We start from the raw sequence: 19197 nt of genomic DNA on the forward strand, positions 1-19197 counted from the left end.
TTGTGTTTTGGTGATAGTGATGTGTTTATATATCTTACTTTACTGAACATTCTTGCTGCTTACAATTATCTCTTTCTATAATGAACTTGCTCCAGTAGTTTCAGTTGAAAATGTTAGTTAAAATTTACAAATTTGATGAAAATTGTGAAAAAATTACTATAAAGGACAATAACTGCTTAGGGGTCAATTGACCATTTCTGTCATGTTGACTTATTTGTAAATCTTACTTTGCTGAACATTATTGGTGTTTACATTTGATCTCTATCTATAATAGTATTCAATATAATAACCAAAAACAGCAAAATTTCCTTAAAATTACCTATTCAGGGGCAGCAACCCAACAAAGGGTTTCCGATTCATCTAAAAATTTCAAAGCAGATAGATCTTGACCTGATACACAATTTTACCCTTGTAAGATTTGCTCTAAATGCTTTGGTTTTTGAGTTATATGCAAACCAGATGCTCCCAGCAGGGCATAGCTTTATACGACCGCAGAGGTTGAACCCTGAACGGTTGGGGCAAGTATGGACACAACATTCAAGCTGGATTCAGCTCTAAATTTGGATTGTGATTAAATAGTTGACACAGCATAGGTTTCTGACACAGAATGAATGTGTTCTAATGAACTTAAATTTTTTGTTTTCTCTTAGAGCAATTCACTATGCTGTTGAATAGTAATCCTCTCAAAAAAATGTTTGAAGAAATTTTCTTTTTATTTATGAAATTTCAAATGAGAAAAATTGAACCCAATTTTTTAAATCACATCCCCCTTTCCATTATTCCAAAACTAATCTCAATTAAAATATTCTAATGGAGTTTGCAACAATAACTACTCATTTAAATACATCATAAAATATTAAGATGTAAAAAAACTGCTTGTTATCACTGAATGGTAAAGATTATTTTAATTTATCAGTTGGTAGTAAAAAGTGAATATACATTGTATATTGTATATAACAAAGATTTAAGTTGATTCTGGACAAAAAAAGATAACTCCAATTAAAAAAAATTCTTGCTATTGCACAATATTGTGCAATAAGATATTTCTTGCTTACTATTCTGGACAAAGAAAGATAACTCTAATTAAAAAAAATTTTGCTATTTCACAATATTGTGCAATTAGATATTTCTTGCCATTGCGCAATACTGTGCAATTGAAAAGACTTGCTATTGCACAATATTTAATATAATAATTTTAGATCCTGATTTGGACCAACTTGAAAACTGGGCCCACAATCAAAAATCTAAGTACATGTTTAGATTCAGCATATCAAAGAGGCCCAAGAATTCAATTTTTGTTAAAATCAAACTTAGTTTAATATTGGACCCTTTGGACTTTAATGCGCGTAGACCAATTTGAAAACAGGACCAAAAATGAAGAATCTACATACACAGTTAGATTTGGCATATCAAAGAACCCCATTTATTCAATTTTTGATGAAATCAAACAAAGTTTAATTTTGGACCCCGATTTGGACCAACTTGAAAACTGGGCCAATAATCAAGAATCTAAGTACATTTTTAGATTCAACATATCAAAGAACCCAACCGATTCATTTTTTGTCAAAATCAAACTAAGTTTAATTTTGGACCCTTTGGACCTTAACGTAGACCAATTTGAAAACGGTACCAAAAGTTAAGAATCTACATACACAGTTAGATTCGGTATATCAAAGAACCCCAATTATTCAATTTTTATGAAATCAAACAAAGTTTAATTTTGGACCCTTTGGGCCCCTTATTCCTAAACTGTTGGGACCTAAATTCCCAAAAACAATACCAACCTTCCTTATATGGTCATAAACCTTGTGTTTAAATTTCATAGATTTCTATTTACTTATACTAACGTTATGGTGCGAAAACCAAGATAAATGCATATTTGGGTCCCTTTTTGGCCCCTAATTCCTAAACTGTTGGGACCTAAACTCCCAAAATCAATACCAACCTTCCTTTTGTGGTCATAAACATTGTGTTTAAATTTCATTGATTTCTATTTACTTAAACTAAAGTTATTGTGCGAAAACCAAAAATAATGCTTATTTGGGCCCTTTTTTGGCCCCTAATTCCTAAACTGTTGAAACCAAAACTCCCAAAATCAATCCCAACCTTTCTTTTTTGGTCATAAACCTTGTGTCAAAATTTGATAGATTTCTATTAACTTAAACTAAAGTTATAGTGCGAAAACCAAGAAAATGCTTATTTGGGCCCATTTTGGCCCCTAATTCCTAAAATGTTGGGACCAAAACTCCCATAATCAATACCAACCTTCCTTTTATGGTCATAAACCTTGTGTTAAAATTTCATAGATTTCTATGCACTTTTACTAAAGTTAGAGTGCGAAAACTAAAAGTATTCGGACGACGACGACGACGACGACGCAGACGACGACGCCAACGTGATAGCAATATACGACGAAAATTTTTTCAAAATTTGCGGTCGTATAAAAACTGTATTTTACCCCTATGTTCTATTTTTAGCCATGGCGGCCATCTTGGTTGGTTGGCCGGGTCACCGGACACATTTTTTAAACTATATACCCCAAGTTTGGTTTAATTTGGCCCAGTAGTTTCAGAGGAGAAGATTTTTGTAAAAGTTAACGACGATGGACGACGACAGACGACGGACGCCGGACGCAAAGTGATGGGAAAATCTCACTTGGCCCTTTGGGCCAGGTGAACTAAAAAATCCACAAAAGGTGAACATAGTTACTTTGAATACGGAATAAACTGACAAGTTCGGCCATTCGAATGATTTGCAAATCTGGTCTTGCCGACTGATTTTGCTGTTTAAAATTCTCTTTATTTAGTATTTTTTTCAAGACCAAAAATTGAAGAAGAATATGTAAAATGGGCATTTTTCCCCCACTTGTAAATATGAAATGAGATTGTTTGGGTGTTGGAGTGCTCTCATTGTTCATTACAAACAGTAATAGGGTAACTCATGAATGGTGAAAGAGGAGACACCAAAAAATTTGAAGATCTTTATATGGTGATTATAAGCAGTGTTGGAAAGTTTCATAACATTTGGTTGAGGCAACGTAAAGTTAAAGTGTGTAAACGTCAAATTTACTAAGTCTTCATTTATAAAGCGACATAAATCAACAAGAACTGTGAAAATGATGCAAACCATATTCGAACTTGATCTGTGTTTGATGGTAATTAGCATTGTGTATAAGTTTTAGAACATTTGGTTGATGCAAAGTTAGAGTTTGATGTAGCTAAAATACAAGTTTGATCTGTGATTGGTGGTAATAAGCATTATGTTTTCATAACACTTGGTTGAGGCAACCTAAATTTTTAAGAACGAATACCTATTTCCGGATGTATGAATTAACTTACAAATGGACAAAGGTAGTCTTAATGAGTTTTTTGGGGGGTGTATATAAATGAATGTTATAATGTGTCCATAAAGAACCATGACCCTCCCTGTATAACTTGTAAATCTGGGTCCAAACCCTAATTCAGCAAAGCCTTTTTAAAATGTCCTATCATAAGGAATATAATACTTTTTTAATTTAAGTTACTGCAATGTGCTGCTGTATTACTGATAAGCAATCAGGTTAAATTTCAGTCTATTACCAACATAATGAAGATAAGAAAAGCATAAACATGTTCTCATTTATATACATTGGTGCATTTTTTTATCTGTGCATATCAACTTGAGGTTTTGCAGTGACATGCAGATGTATATAAACATCTGTGTCCATTGGTATTCATTGAAAAATTGTCTCATTTACAATCATACCATATCTTCTAATTATTTTATTATAACTATAGTTTTTACATACCAGAAGTCTTCTCTGCCTGATAAGCACAGTAAATGTTTAGTAATGATAAAATATCATCTTCATTTCCTTGTCCAAACATATCATTCGACCACACAGATCTACAAAACAGAAATAAATAATGGTTTGATTTTTAGACTGACCATTTAATAATTACTTCTTATTATCACATTTTATCCATCTACGAATTAATATCCATAAGGATAATTTTCTGTATAATATTTTTTCTATATATAAATGATTCAAAATAATGAACTGTTGTCTAATTAAAGGGAGGATATCATAAGGTATGTTTGTGATCATAGTTGTGTCTAAATTGAGACTATATTTCTTAGATTAATTGTAATGAAATTTTGTCTCATTAAAAGGAGGGAGGTCATTGAAATTAATGTGTTTGAAAATGATAATCACTAAAGTTTTAAATTTTTATCATAATTACAAATAAAACAAGAGTTTTAATATAGTATTTCAATGTCCCCTGCATTGCACATATTTTATCTATCCAAGGTACATGGGCAATAAGTCAAAAAGCACTTGTTTTTTGTTCTTTAAATCTTTTAATTAATATCTTAAGAGAAATGAAGGCCTACGAGCACATATGCAATGTGATTTCTATTATAATTTATGTTTCCAAGGGGCATAACTTAATAAAAATATTTGATCAGAATTTATATATGAAAGTATCAAAGACATTGCTGATATAAACCTATAATATGAATTTCATTATAAAATGTTTTGCCAAGCACAGCCTTTTTAATTACTGAAATCTGAAATGAGAAAAATTGTAACCCCCCCCCCCCCCCCCCCTTATTTTTTTCACATAACCCTTTCCCTTATTTTAAAAAAAATCATCATAAAATATTGAAATATAAAATGAAATACAGTCATGGTTAAAATTAATATTAATTAATTGTAACTTCTAAAAATAAATTTACAGCTTATGATTTCAAAACAATAATAATTTCTTAATTCTTATTCACAGTATTTGATGTTTATAGAAAATGCAGATCAAATTTATTCGTTTATAGTGTATTTATATAATTTTTTTAATTGGGTTAAGCCTGCCAGTTGATATTTTAATGTGTGTTTTTCTATGTTGTGATGTTATGCTATTGTTCAGAAAAAGGGAGAAGGCGCGTCTGGCGTACTAAATTATAATCCTGGTACTTTTGATAACTATTTACACCACTGGGTCGATGCGACTGCTGGTGGACGTTTCGTCCCCGAGGGTATCACCAGCCCAGTAGTCAGCACTCCGGTGTTGACATGAATATCAATAATGTGGTCATTTTTATAAATTTCCTGTTTACCAAATTTTGAATTTTTCAAAATACTAAGGTTTTTCTTATACCAGGCATAGATTACCTTAGCCGTATTTGGCACAACTTTTTGGAATTTTGGATCCTCAATGCTCTTCAACTTTGTACTTGTTTGGCTTTATTGATATGAGCGTCACTGATGAGTCTTATGTAGACGAAACGCGCGTCTGGCGTACTAAATTATAATCCTGGTACTTTTGATAACTATTTGACTCCATTAAATCGTTTAATCCCGCTGCAAATGTTTGCACCTGTCCTAAGTCAGGAATCTGATGTACAGTAGTTGTCGTTTGTTTATGTAATTTATACGTGTTTCTCGTTTCTCGTTTTTTTATTCTATATAGATTACACTGTTGGCTTTCCCGTTTGAATGGTTTTACACTAGTAATTTTGGGGCCCTTTATAGCTTGTTGTTCAGTGTGAGCCAAGGCTCTGTGTTGAAGGCTGTACATTGACCTATAATGGTTTACTTTTTTAAAATTGTTATTTGGATGGAGAGTTGTCTCATTGGCACTCACACCACATCTTCCTATATCTAATTAAAAAAAAATCATACTCGAACTAGCAAAAAAATAGCAAAGAGTACCAACATAAAGAAACAAAGTTAAAGTAATTGTCCATTAACCAGGAAACCCTTGTTTTCCCCCTTTTTTGGCCTTAATTAATAAACAGATTGAGTAATAACTTCACAACTCCAATCCTTACTATCCTTTTGTGGTGTGGAAACTTGTGATACAATTTCAGGCAATTCTATACACTGTTCCACAAGTTATTGTCCGGACACTAGACAAATGCTTATTTGAGCCCCTTTTAAACCCCTTATTCCTAAACCAAAGGGACAATAACCCTCCAAATCAATCCAAACCTTCCTTTTTGTGGTTTCAAACTTTGTGTTTAAATTTCAAAGATTTATATTTACTTATACTTAAGTTATTGGCAAACTTCAAATTATGCTAAAACTATTGGCAAATTTCCAATTATACTTAAGTTATTGGCAAATTTCCAACAAAGTTTATTATACTGAAGTTATTGGCAAATTTTTAAAAGTTTTTATTAATACTGAAGTTATATATTTCAAATTTCAAATACACATATTTAAATGCATTGTGAAGTAGTTCAAACATACTTTTGGATTACCCCCTTACACTGCTTTTAAATCATCTTAACTGTCCTTTAACCAGAAAAATCAAAGAGCAGATTGCTCTCAGGGATACGATTGCCATTATTTTCATTGACACATGTATACCTGTAGCTGGATAATACTATTTTCAAAACTAATTCAACTGCACATGTAAAATGTAATTTACTTAATCTGAATAGTTACAAAATAGCCAATCCCAGATACAAGTGTATGAACAATGTACTTATTGTGTTTTATTTTTGTACTATCAATTCCAAGTTTACTTTACACAGCAGTCACTGAGACTCAGAGTGAGAGAAGGTATTTCACATTGTATCTTATCACCTATTTTCCTATGTTTAAAAATTCTAGGAGGAACCCCATTCCGAACTCTTTAAATATTTGATTTCCTTTGGGGGAGTGGTCATGACTCCTTTCCATTAACATTCCTCAGTTTAAATTGCGATCGTTTTTAATATAATACGACGTTTATCGACAAAACAAGTTGATTTTTCTCGACGTGTTGTATTGTATTTGACAGAAGTTACTTCCGGAAGGAAGACAACTCTAAACGATAAGATGGAAGACTCCATTTTGCCTGAAGGGGTGTTGTAGTTACACCTTTTCGATGTGGACTACATTTATTTTAATTCAAATGATGCAGATGATTTAAAATTATGCAACAACAATAACGCTCAATAGCAAACATACATATAAAGGATCCCATGAGTTTTAAATTAATCAATTGAGTGGGAAATCCAGAGCAACCATTCAATCTAATACCCCTTGAAATCAAGAAAACTATACGCATGCGCATAATAACCTAAACAAACCCTGGAGCAAGAACGTATATTAAATGTTAATTAAACGACCTAGATGGTTCTCTATTTCTTTATGGCAGTACAATATCAAATATCAGTTTCATAACGGTGACAAACAAGAACAACTCCACTTCAGTTCTTATATGACAGAAATAGATTTATCGGAATTCAAAGAACTCTCGCATTTTTATCAAATCTGGAATGAATGGGGAATTCCCTCTGACGTGTTTCTAAATTTATATAAACACTAAATATAAATACTACTTAATTCTGATTTTCTGTGTTGTTAAAAACATGCATATAAGTCAAGGGAAATATCAAACATGAAGATTATGAAAAGAACATTATAGGAAAGTTGTTTAAGTTCAACCCCTTTGTTTGTGTTTACCTTTTAAAGCAAGACAATCATAAGAATCTGAGATGTTCCTTAATGTTTAGAATAAAACGGTTGATGTGAGGGCATGAGTATAAGTCTACAGATTGCTTGAAAGCAATGGTATCCCAAAAACCTTGTTTCCCCCTTTTAAGCCCCTTATTTATGAATGGTGTGAGCCATAACTCCCCTAAGTCAATCCTAACCATCCCTAGTAGTATGGAATTTGTGGTATAATTTCAGAAAAATTCATACACTTTTACATTAGTAATTGTCTTGAAACTACAAACATGATTGTTTTTAGCCCTTTATTCCTTGACTGTTTGCCCCATAACCCCTAAAATAAATCCCAACCTTCTACTTATAATATGAAACATTGTGCTACAATTTCAGAGCAATTGAAATACTTATACACAACTTATTATCCTGAAACTAGATAAACCTTAAAGACCATAAGAGACCATAAGCCCCAAAATCAATCCCTAGTTTCCTTTTGTGGTTATAAACATTGTGTTAAAATTCATTTCTATTTACTTATACTTAAGTTATTATCTGGAAACCATCCGTCTTCGGACGAAGACAACGACGTGATACCAATATACGACTGCAAAAAAAAAAAAAAAAAAAAAAAAAAAAAAAAAAAAAAAACAAGAGTGCACGCGCTGAAATGTCTCGCCTTCTATACTAATCATTGATATTATGTTGATAGTCCTAAGTATAAAGCTAAGCTTTATTACAACTGTCTCATAAACTTAACATTAACCAAGATAACTAAACAAAGACCAATGAACCTTGAAAATGAGGTCAAGGTCAGATGAACCATGCCAGGCAGATATGTAAAGCTAACAATGCTTCTATACAACATATATAGTTGACCCATTACTTATAGTTTAAGAAAAATAGCCCAAAACACAAAAACTTAACACTGTGCAATGAACCGTGAAAATGAGGTGAAGGTCAAATAAAACCTGGGCGACTGACATAAAGATCATAAAATATTTTCATACACCAAATATAGTTGACCTATGGCATATAGTATTAGATAAAAAGACCAAAACTCAAAAACTTAACTTTGACCACTGAACCATGAAAATGAGATCAAAGTCACATGACATCTGTCCCTTAGACATGTACACCTTACAATCATTCCATACAACAAATATAGTAGACCTATTGCATATAGTATGAGAAAAACAGACCAAAACACAAAAATTTAACTATAACCACTGAACCATGAAAATGAGGTCAAGGTCAGATGACACCTGCCAGTTGGACATGTACACCTTACAGTCCTTCCATACACCGAATAAACTAGCCCTATTGCTTATAGTATCTGAGATATGGACTTGACCACCAACACTTAACCTTGTTCACTGATCCATGAAATGAGGTCGAGGTCAAGTGAAAACTGCAAGGTACGCACATATCAAATATAGTTATCCTATTACTAATAATAAGAGAGAATTCAACATTACAAAAAATTTGAACTTTTTTTCCAAGTGGTTACTGAACCATGGAAATGAGGTCAAGGACATTGGACATGTGACTGACGGAAACTTCGTAACATGAAGCATCTATATACAAAGTATGAAGCATCTAGGTCTCCCACCTTCTAAAATATAAAGCTTTTAAGAAGTGAGCTAACGCCGCCGCCGGATCACTATCCCTATGTCGAGCTTTCTGCAACAAAAGTTGCAGGCTCGACAAAAAAAAAAAACACCAAAAATTTAATTCAAGCTGAGATCAAACAAAGTTTCATTTTGGACCCTTCAACCCATAATGTGGACTTATTTGAAAACAGGGCCCAACATAAAAGGGGTTAACTGACAAATTCCAATATGGTAGAACTCTTTTTCATTTTATCCACAGGACAAACCTTGACAATATCACAAAGGCACTGGTCCAACCCAGTCCCTGAATATATGGACACTACATTTAAGCTTGAAACACCTAAGAAATTGGTTTTGTAATTAAAATATTTGACACATCATAGGTTTCTGTCACAGAATAAATGTGGTCAAATAATTGAAAAAAATTGAAATTAGATTTTTTTCTATTATGGTCAAATATACAAAATCTAAATACATGGTTAGATTCTGCATATCAAAGAACCCTAAAATTTAAATTTGATGAAATCAAATATTTTTTTTTTACCTTGTTACGGCCAGAAATCGCCTTTAAATTGTAGCCAACAAAAGACACAAATCAATAATAAAATTTAATAATATTTATTATACAAAGTTTACAAGAAGTATTACACAAATATTACTGTCAACTTAACTGTCAAAATATGAGTCCAATCTTTTATCTTTGTCTGTATCCGGATATCTCCCGGAATTTAATCTGAATATTACGTTCACTACTATGGTCACAATCCAGTATGATGTTGTTTGTAGAATTAAAGTGTCAATCCAAATGCGGTGAATACTAATGTCTATCGATGTCTAAGTCTAAGTCCAAGAGTGAGTCTTTAACTTTAGTGTCTGTATATATATAGTTGTCATGGAAGATTCTAGAACAGTCTACAATGGAACATCCTAGAAAATTACAACAGAAGTTTCTAGTAAAAAGTTCCAATCATTCTGTAATTGTTCCAGTGATTTCTTAACTGCACAGTTCTAAGATTATTCTGTTAACAACTATCAGGCCACACAACACAAATCAGGCCAACATAAATAAATACAATAATTACAATATCATTTGTATAACATAATTACAATATCATAACACCTCCCCCCTTAAAAGAAGTTTTAGTGTAACAAAAACTTATCATGAATAATATGAACAAATATACATAGTATATATAAAGTGTTTTAATAAGCTCTAGATAAAGCATCAGCTATTACATTATCTTTACCCTTAATATGTTTTACAATTACATCATATTCCTGTAACAATAAACTCCACCTAGTCAACCTCTGATTCTTGTTTCTCATTTTATGTATGAAGGTGAGAGGATTATGATCAGTACAAACAAGAATAGGATACACAGTGGGATTCAAATATATATCAAAATGTTGAAGTGCTGACAACATTGCAAAACACTCTTTTTCAATAGTTGAATAATTTTTCTGATGTTTATCTAATTTCTTGGAAAAATATGATATAGGTTTCTAAACATTATCATCTGTCTCTTGATATAAAACAGCTCCAATTCCTACATCGCTTGCATCAACAGCAAGTTTTAATTGTTTTTCAAAGTCTGGAGTAATCAGAACCGGACTATTAATTTAAAGTGATTTGCTATTTTCAAAAGCGTTTTGACAATTTTCACTCCAGATAAATTTAGAATCTTTTCGTAAAAGATGAATCAGTGGTTGAACCACAGTAGCAAAATTTGAACAAAATTTTCTGTAAAATCCAATCATGCCTAAATATCTCATAAGTTGTTTTCTATTTATAGGAGGAGGAAATTTGGAAATAGCTTCCACTTTAGCCATAATAGGTTTCACTTGACCTTGGACAACTGTATGCCCTAAATAATCAACAGTGGCCTGACAAAATTCACTTTTACCAAGATTAACAGTCAAATTTGATTGTGACAATCTATCAAAAGTATCATACAAATGTGTTAAATGCTGTTCCCAGCTATCACTACATACAATTAGATCATCAATATAAGCATAACAACAGTTTAAATCTTTTATAACATTATTGATCATTCTTTGAAATGTAGCTGGTGCACTTTTCATGCCAAACGGCATTACAGTATATTGAAATAAACCATCTGGTGTAACAAAAGCTGATATTTCACGAGCTCTCTGTATCAGTAGAACTTGCCAATAGCCTTTCAACAAATCAAATTTGCTCACAAATTTTGATTGACAAATGTTGTCAATACAATCGTCTATCCTTGGAATCGGATAGGAATCAGATTTTGAGACTGAATTTACTTTTCTGAAATCAGTCACGAAACGAAAGGTTTTATCTGGTTTTGGCACACGGAGACAAGGAGAGCTCCATTCACTGTTACTCGGCTCAATAATATCATTGTCAAGCATATATTTAATTTCTTTTCTCATAGCTTCAAGTTTGAGTGGATTGAGCCGGTAAGGATGTTGCCTAATTGGAGAAGCATCTCCTATATCAACATCATGACAAACAGCAGTGGTTTTGTTTGGCACATCTGGAAAAAGATTTTTAAAAGAAAATACCAAAGCTTTTATTTCTTCTCTACGATCAAAAGACAGATTTGCAAGTTTTGAGTCTAAAATTGACAAAATTTCTGAATTTTTCAATCTAACCGTCTCTTCCATAGCTTTAGAACTAAAAGGTGGTTAAATTACATCTGGTTTGTCATGATTGTTCTCAAATTTAACCATGCCTAAAGTGGCAACTGGTTTACTCTCACATTCATTAATACGCTCAAAATATGGTTTTAACATATTAATATGACACACTCTATTTCGTTTGCGTCGACCTGGAGTTTTTAAAATATAATTCAAATCATTGATTTTACTCTCTATTGTATAAGGACCACAATATTTAGCCTGTGAAGGATGTCCAAGGAACTGGCAAAAATACAAGTACCCTATCACTAGGCTCAAAAACTCTGTCCCTGGCATCTTTATCATACCATATTTTCATCTTGTTCTGTACATTTTTTAAGTTTTTCTGAGCAATTTGACAAGCAGTGTACAATTTTCCTTTAAATCTAGATACATAGTCTAAAAGATTCAAGTCAGTATGTTCAGTAAGCCACTTTTCCTTAATCAATTTTAACGGTCCCCTTACAGTATGGCTAAATACCAACTCAAAGGGACTAAATCCAAGGGATTCTTGAACAGCCTCTCGAACTGCAAAAAGGAGAAAGTGAACTCCATCATCCCAGTCTCTGTCAAATTGAAGACAAACAGTTCTAATCATGTTCTTCAATGTTTGATGAAAACGTTCTAAGGCACCTTGAGATTCTGGATGGTACGCACTTGATCTGTACTGAGCAATCCCTAACTGATGAAATAAACCTGACATGAAATTTGATCCCTGGTCGGACTGTATAGACTTAGGAAGTCCTACTTATGTGATTTTTTTTAAGTGCTTTGACAATAGTAGGTGTCTTGATATTTCTTAGCGGAATAGCCTCCGGAAAGCGAGTGGATGTACACATGATTGTCAATAAATATGCATTTCCAGTTTTGGTCTTTGGTAAAGGTCCAACACAGTCAATTAGAACTATGTTGAAAGGTTCGTCAAAGGCTGGAATAGGCAGAAGTGGTGCTGGTGGTATTTTCTGATTAGGCTTACCAACAACCTGGCATATATGACATGATTTGCAGTATTCTCCAACATCATTTCTAAGTCTTGGCCAGTAGAAATGCTGCAAGATCTTAAGGCAAGTCTTCCTTATACCTAAGTGTCCAGCCAAGGGGGTGTCATGGGCAAGACCAATAATTTCTTGCCTATAAACTTTAGGCACCACCACTTGGTATATTTCTCTCCATTCCTCCTCTGGGGTAGCATCAGGAGGCCTCCACTTCCTCATTGAAATGCCGTCCTGATGGAAATAGCATTCCGCCACTTTGTCTGCTTCCTCCTGTGGTTGAGCCCTCTTGCAGAGCTGAAGAACCTCAGGGTCTTTATTTTGTTCTTCCAAAAGGTTCTTTCTGTTTAATGAATGGTTGTTTACGTCTGGCCATGGCATAGCTACATTCTTGTTGACATTAGGTGGTCTTATTGTGGCCTTTTCTGAGCTACCAGCACCTTCAATGTCTGCTAGGAAAGTGTCAGAAAGGTCCATGTAATCAAACTGGTTTTCTTGCAAATCCTCATCTTGTTGTTTTCTAGACATCGCCCTAGTTACAAAACAAGCTGGATACAATTCAGCATCATCTCCAAGGAAATTTAACATCCACCACCGGTTCACTGGTAACAATTGGTTCAGCAACAACTTTGTTCCTGGCTAGATCATTTCCTAGCAATAACGTAACACCCTCAATGGGGAGATTAGGATGAACACCCACAATAACTGGTCCAGTTATCAAATCTGACTTCAGATAATAAACAGCTGCGCCATGAGCGCATGATACGCCCGACGTCTTGTGTGGAAGTTTTATGTAATAATCATAAATAGTTTCTGAAAAAGTTTTAAGCAATAACCATATATTGTTTTTGAGACACGGCGGGACATGTGAAACCTCCTACTCTGTTTTTTTTTTACAAAAAACTAAATATCACTTAAATAAAATTTTGAATCAAAACCAAAAAGTATACAATTCTTAAGATTAATATAACAAAGAAGTGTGTAAAGTTTTAAGCAATAATCATAAATTATTTTTGAGATACGGCGCGACATGATGTAAAAAAAAACTCCCCTGTTTAACAAAGTACTCAATAACTCCAAAATAAAAATTTGAATCATCACCAAAAAGTATACAGATCTTAAGATTAATATAACAAAGAAGTGTGTAAAGTTTTAAGCAATAATCATAAATTGTTTTTTAGATACGGCACAACATGTAAAAAAAACCTCCCCCTTTTTTACAAAATACTCAATAACTCAAAAATTAAATTTTGAATCATCACCTAAAAGTATACAGATCTTAAGATTAATATAACAAAGACATGTGTAAAGTTTTAAGCAATAATCATAAATCGTTTTTGAGATATGGTGCGACATGTAAAAAAAAACTCCCCCTTTTTTTTACAAAATACTCAATAACTAAAAAATAAAATTTTGAATCATCACCAAAAAGTATACAGATATTAAGATTAATATAACTAAGAAGTGTTTAAAGTTTTAAGCCATAATCAAGAATCGTTTTTGAGATACGGTGCGACATGTGAAAAAAAAACACACCCCTGTTTTAGTTACAAAGTGCCGTAACTCAAAAAGTTTTAATCTTATTTTCACCAAAAAGTATACAGATCATTTGACCTTTATAAGAAACAACTATGTTAAGTTTCATGAAATTTGGATAAGTCGTTCTCAAGTTACGGTGCGACATGTTTACGCCGGACAGACAGACAGACAGACAGACGGACACTGGACATTTGTATACCATAATACGTCCCGTCAAAATTTTGACGAGCGTATAAAAACGATGGAGAGGAACATCTTTACAACCTAACTCTACACCTTGTAACAAAAAGGAGGCACCAACCAAAGTCTTCTCGGACAAAAGCAACACACTTTCTAACAATAAAGACTGAGAAGCTCCAGTGTCCCGTAAAATCTTAATAGGCTGAAGAGTGGTATCATCAACAATATAAACAAACCCGTCAGACATAAAGGGTTTATATTCCTCCATGTATTCACAAAAACTGGACTTAAAAGCCTGACTCGCAGGACATTCCAACATACTGGTAATGTAAGGTGTCGTACAAGCACTGGACTTCGGCTTATTATCTCACTCATTCTTCTTCTGGAGTCTAAAACAATCAGCCATCAGGTGATCATTTTTCTTACAATAAGCACAAATCAGTGACCTCTTCTCAAAAGTATCAAATTTAGACTAGACATATTATAACTGGACTGACTCTTATTCTGTGCAATAGGCTTACTTTCAGTACGCTCAGTGCTTTGATTTTTGTAATTTCCACTTGAAGTATTAACATTTTGACCCTTGAAACTTCTTTTATGTGAAAGGGTATATTTATCTGAAATTACAGCTGCCTCATGTATTGTCCCAACAGTTTTGTCGTCTAAATGTGTTTTTAGGTCTAAATTAACACATTGTTTGAACTCTTCTTATAACATCAATTGTCTTAGGTTATCAAAATTGTTATCTGTTTTCTTTGAAGTAAGCCATTTATCAAATAGATCTTCTTTTTCCCGAGCAAATTCCACATAGGTCTGCGAATCAAACTTTTTATAAGATCTAAATTTCTGTCTATATGCTTCTGGTACTACAGTTGGGTGCAGACCAAGCATTACATAAAGTAAACGCAAGTTAACGCGGCGTGCACATATTTCGTTAGTTAACTTTAAATTTCGCGTTTACTAGTAAACGCCCGTTTACTTCATTTACGTTAACGCGGTCAAAATGGAAATTTCTAATGTCTACTCGAGTAAACGCGCGTTTACTCTGTGTCCGTTTAGTCAGTAGTAAACGGCCGTTTACTTCAGATTTCACAAGTTTAATTTTACGTGCACGTAAAAGTAAACGGGCGTTTACTACAGATTTCTAAATTGTATTTTTACGTGCACTTGAAAGTAAACGCGCGTTAACTAATTGTGTATATTATAAAATAATCGTCGCGTGCATTTGTGCATTTATTTATGTTGTTAAAATGACTTAATATTTTACGTATTTGTGTTTTAAACCTTAACATTCAAAAACACTTTTTATTACAAATATAAACATTTATTAATTGCAAAAAAAAAAATCAGTTCCAAAAACTTTCAACAGCGGCTTTTCTACTTTTTCTGTTCAAAATTTACATGTACAAATATCAACTCACAAACCGGCATATTTAAAAAAAATATGCTAAAATTGATTATTGCAAAACTATGTGTATATGTAAATTATGTTGTTAAAGTAATTTGTCAACATTCTTTACGGCAGATTAAACTAGGTTAATATGCTTCAAGAATTAAAATAAATGACATCTCGTACAAAACTTTGGTTCTATGCCGTAGCACATTATCTTTAAAGTGTCAATCCAAATGCGGTGAATACTAATGTCTATCGATGTCTAAGTCTAAGTACAAGAGTGAGTCTTTAACTTTAGTGTCTGTATATATATAGTTGTCATGGAAAATTATAGAACAGTCTATAATGGAACATCCTAGAAAGTTACAACAGAAGTTTCTAGTAAAATGTAGAAGTTTATACAACACATCTTTTATTAAGATCATTCATTCTGTAATTGTTCCAGTGATTTCTAAACTGCACAGTTCTGAGATTATTCTGTAAACAACTATCAGGCCACTCAACACAAATCAGGCCAACATAAATAAATACAATAATTACAATATCATTTATATAACATAATTACAATATCATAACAACCTCAATGTGGACCACTTTGATAACAGGGCCCATCCAAATACAAGCTTAGAATCAGCATATATACATGTACAATTTTTGTATATACCACCAGCACCACTTCTGTGATTTGAACAGATTCAGCATATCCAAGTTATCCAATATTTCAAATAAGAATTTAATTTTTGTTACAGCAATCCAAGTTTAATTTTGGATACTTTAAACCTTAATATGGAACAGTTTGAACCAGATGCTCTGCAGGGTGCAGCTTTATACGACCGCAGATGATGAACCCTGAACAGTTGGGGCAAGTATGGAAACAATATTCAAGCTTGATACAGCTCTGAATTTGGATTGTGATTAAATTGTTAACACAGCATAGGTTTTGACACAGAATGAATGTGGTCTAATGAACTTAAAATTATTTTTTTTGCTTTTGAGCAATACACTATATTAATTCCTTCAACAACAAAAAATTAATGAGGAAATTTTAATTTGTATTTCTGAAATCTGAAATGAGAAAAACAGTACCCCAAGATTTTTCACCTCCCCCTTTTTGTCTTAATCCAAAAATAATCTCAATTTAAATTTCTAATAGAGTTTGCAACAATAACTACTCATTTAAATACATCATAAAATATTAAAATTAATAGTAACTTCTAACAATAAGTTTACAGCTAATCATGTCAAGACAATCATCATTTCTTAATACATAATTCAAGCAGTTTCAAAGTATTCTTTAAATGGAAATGCATTACCTCCCTTACCCTGCTTTTAAATTGTCAAAATTGTCCTTTAACCAGAAATACCCGTTTCTTCCCCCTTTTTGCCTCTAAGTGCTAAATGATTTGACCCATAACCCCCCATAACCATCCCTTTGTTGTATGGAAGTTTGTGGTATAACTTCAGAGAGATTTCTACACTTAAACACAAGTTATTGACTGGAAACTACAACACTAGAAAGTTAATTAGTTGGGGATCAAAACTCACTTAATGAATTACTATTGGAAGATAATACATCATAAATATAAATATCAAGCTTACAGGACTAAGTTTAGTATATATGCATGCATTTTTTCAAATTGATAATTATTTAAAGTCATATTTTAAAAAATCAGATAATTTGAATTTTGAACAGGAGGAATGAGAGAGTGGCTTCTAACATTATTTCAATCTTAAAATTACTTCTTATATTTATCATAAAAGTATTACTTTTTATGCATTAAGATCCTATTCAATGGCAGTATATGTCCACTTACCATTGTCTTAATACTCTTACCTGAATGCTCTTACTAATTGCACAGCCTTTACATATTGCTGTCCTGAGATATACTCCAATAAATTTTTCACAGCCTCTTGTTTTATGACTGGTTTTGATGAATCAATGTTAATAGGTGATACTTGTCCGTTCTCTAATTCCTCTAATGCATGATTCAATTGTTCTTTGAGAGAACAGAGCTGTAGAGAAATATCTGATACCTAAAAGATTAAGCATCTTATTCATACTTAATCTAAATAACCAGTCATTAAAACTACATGTATTTACTTTTATTTAGATATTTTAATATTTTATTATTTTTTACTTTTTTTCATATTTCTCAAGACAATCAGTCATTTTAAATCTGCAGAATTGACATAATCAGTATTTTTGTCTGTCAAAATATTTTGTTTTGTTTTGTTATGTGTTATGTTCAGTAGTTGATTCCATGTCTAACAATGCACATTAGTATATTGAATGCAAATACGTTATTGTCATACAAGTCTTAAGGATTTGTAAAAAAAATAAGATAAACAGCGAGAGAAATACAAAACCAGGTAAACAGGATCCAGTTTCAAAATATCTTTTATTAATCTTTTTTTGCTCATCCTGAGAATTTTGTAAATCTTTATACATTGCATTCTCAGCAAATTACACAGCCATAAACAAACTTTCAGAGAATGTTATGGACTTTTTTAAGGGTAGCCAAAACCATACTTAAGTATATAATAAAATGCTTTGCTGAACCTCTGAAAAATTGACACGAAACATTTAATTTCCATAGTATGATCTGATATTCAAAATCTTACAACACAGATAAATTTCAGCAAACAATTTTTTTTTCAATTTTAGTTGAAATCAAATTGAATTTTGTACCCTTCAAACCTCTATACAGACTAATTTGAAAACAGGGCCCAAAATAAAAAAATCTAAACGCACAAAAGATTCTAAAATCTAAAAAAAAAAATTACCCCCCCCCCCTTTCCAAAAAAAAAAAGTTTTTTTTCAGGAAAAATGTACAATTTCTGAGAGATCATACACTTAAATACAAGTAATGGTCTGAAAAATAGAAACAAGAGGCTCTCAAGAGCCTGAATCGCTCACCTTAATTCTTTTGGTTAAATCTCTCATCAATGATTATTTTGGCTTTTCAATTTATTTAAATGTTTTTTGGATCGTCCTATTTTCTTCAAAAGCCAAAAAAAATAATCATTTTCTCCTATGTTCTATTTTAGCCATAGGAGCTATGTTTCTTGACATACAAGGAAATAAAATATAAAGGAGTTTCAAAGGAGAAGATTTTTTAAAGTAAGTCAACATGATGAACAAATTGTGAAAAAAGTCTTTAAAGGGCAATAACTCCTTAAGGGATCAATTGACAATTTTGGTCAAATTGACTTAATTGAAGATCTTACTTTGCTGAACATTATTACTGTTTACAGTTTATTTCTATCTATAATTATATTCAAGATAATAAACAAAAACAGCAAAATTTCCTTAAAATTATCAATTCAGGGGCAGCAACCCAACAACAGGTTGTCTGATTCATCTGAAAATTTCAGGGCAGATAGATATTGACCTGATAAACAATATTA

The 19197-nt window shown here is 32.3% G+C and overlaps 1 protein-coding gene across 6 annotated transcripts in view; it reads right to left on the reverse strand.

The window, feature by feature from the left end:
- The window catches only part of LOC143042521 (protein furry-like), a 373316-nt gene that overhangs the window by 3909 nt on the left and 350210 nt on the right, over positions 1-19197 (reverse strand). For all 6 annotated transcript variants that reach the window (XM_076214885.1, XM_076214883.1, XM_076214882.1 and 3 more), the window contains 2 exons: positions 17624-17823; positions 3788-3885 (listed from right to left, as the gene is read on the reverse strand). In XM_076214885.1, the coding sequence (XP_076071000.1) occupies positions 3788-3885; positions 17624-17823 (298 nt within the window). The remainder of the gene's footprint in view (positions 1-3787; positions 3886-17623; positions 17824-19197) is intronic.

Source organism: Mytilus galloprovincialis, chromosome 8 (genome assembly GCF_965363235.1).
Source record: "Mytilus galloprovincialis chromosome 8, xbMytGall1.hap1.1, whole genome shotgun sequence".
Taxonomy (NCBI): Eukaryota; Metazoa; Mollusca; class Bivalvia; order Mytilida; family Mytilidae; genus Mytilus; species Mytilus galloprovincialis.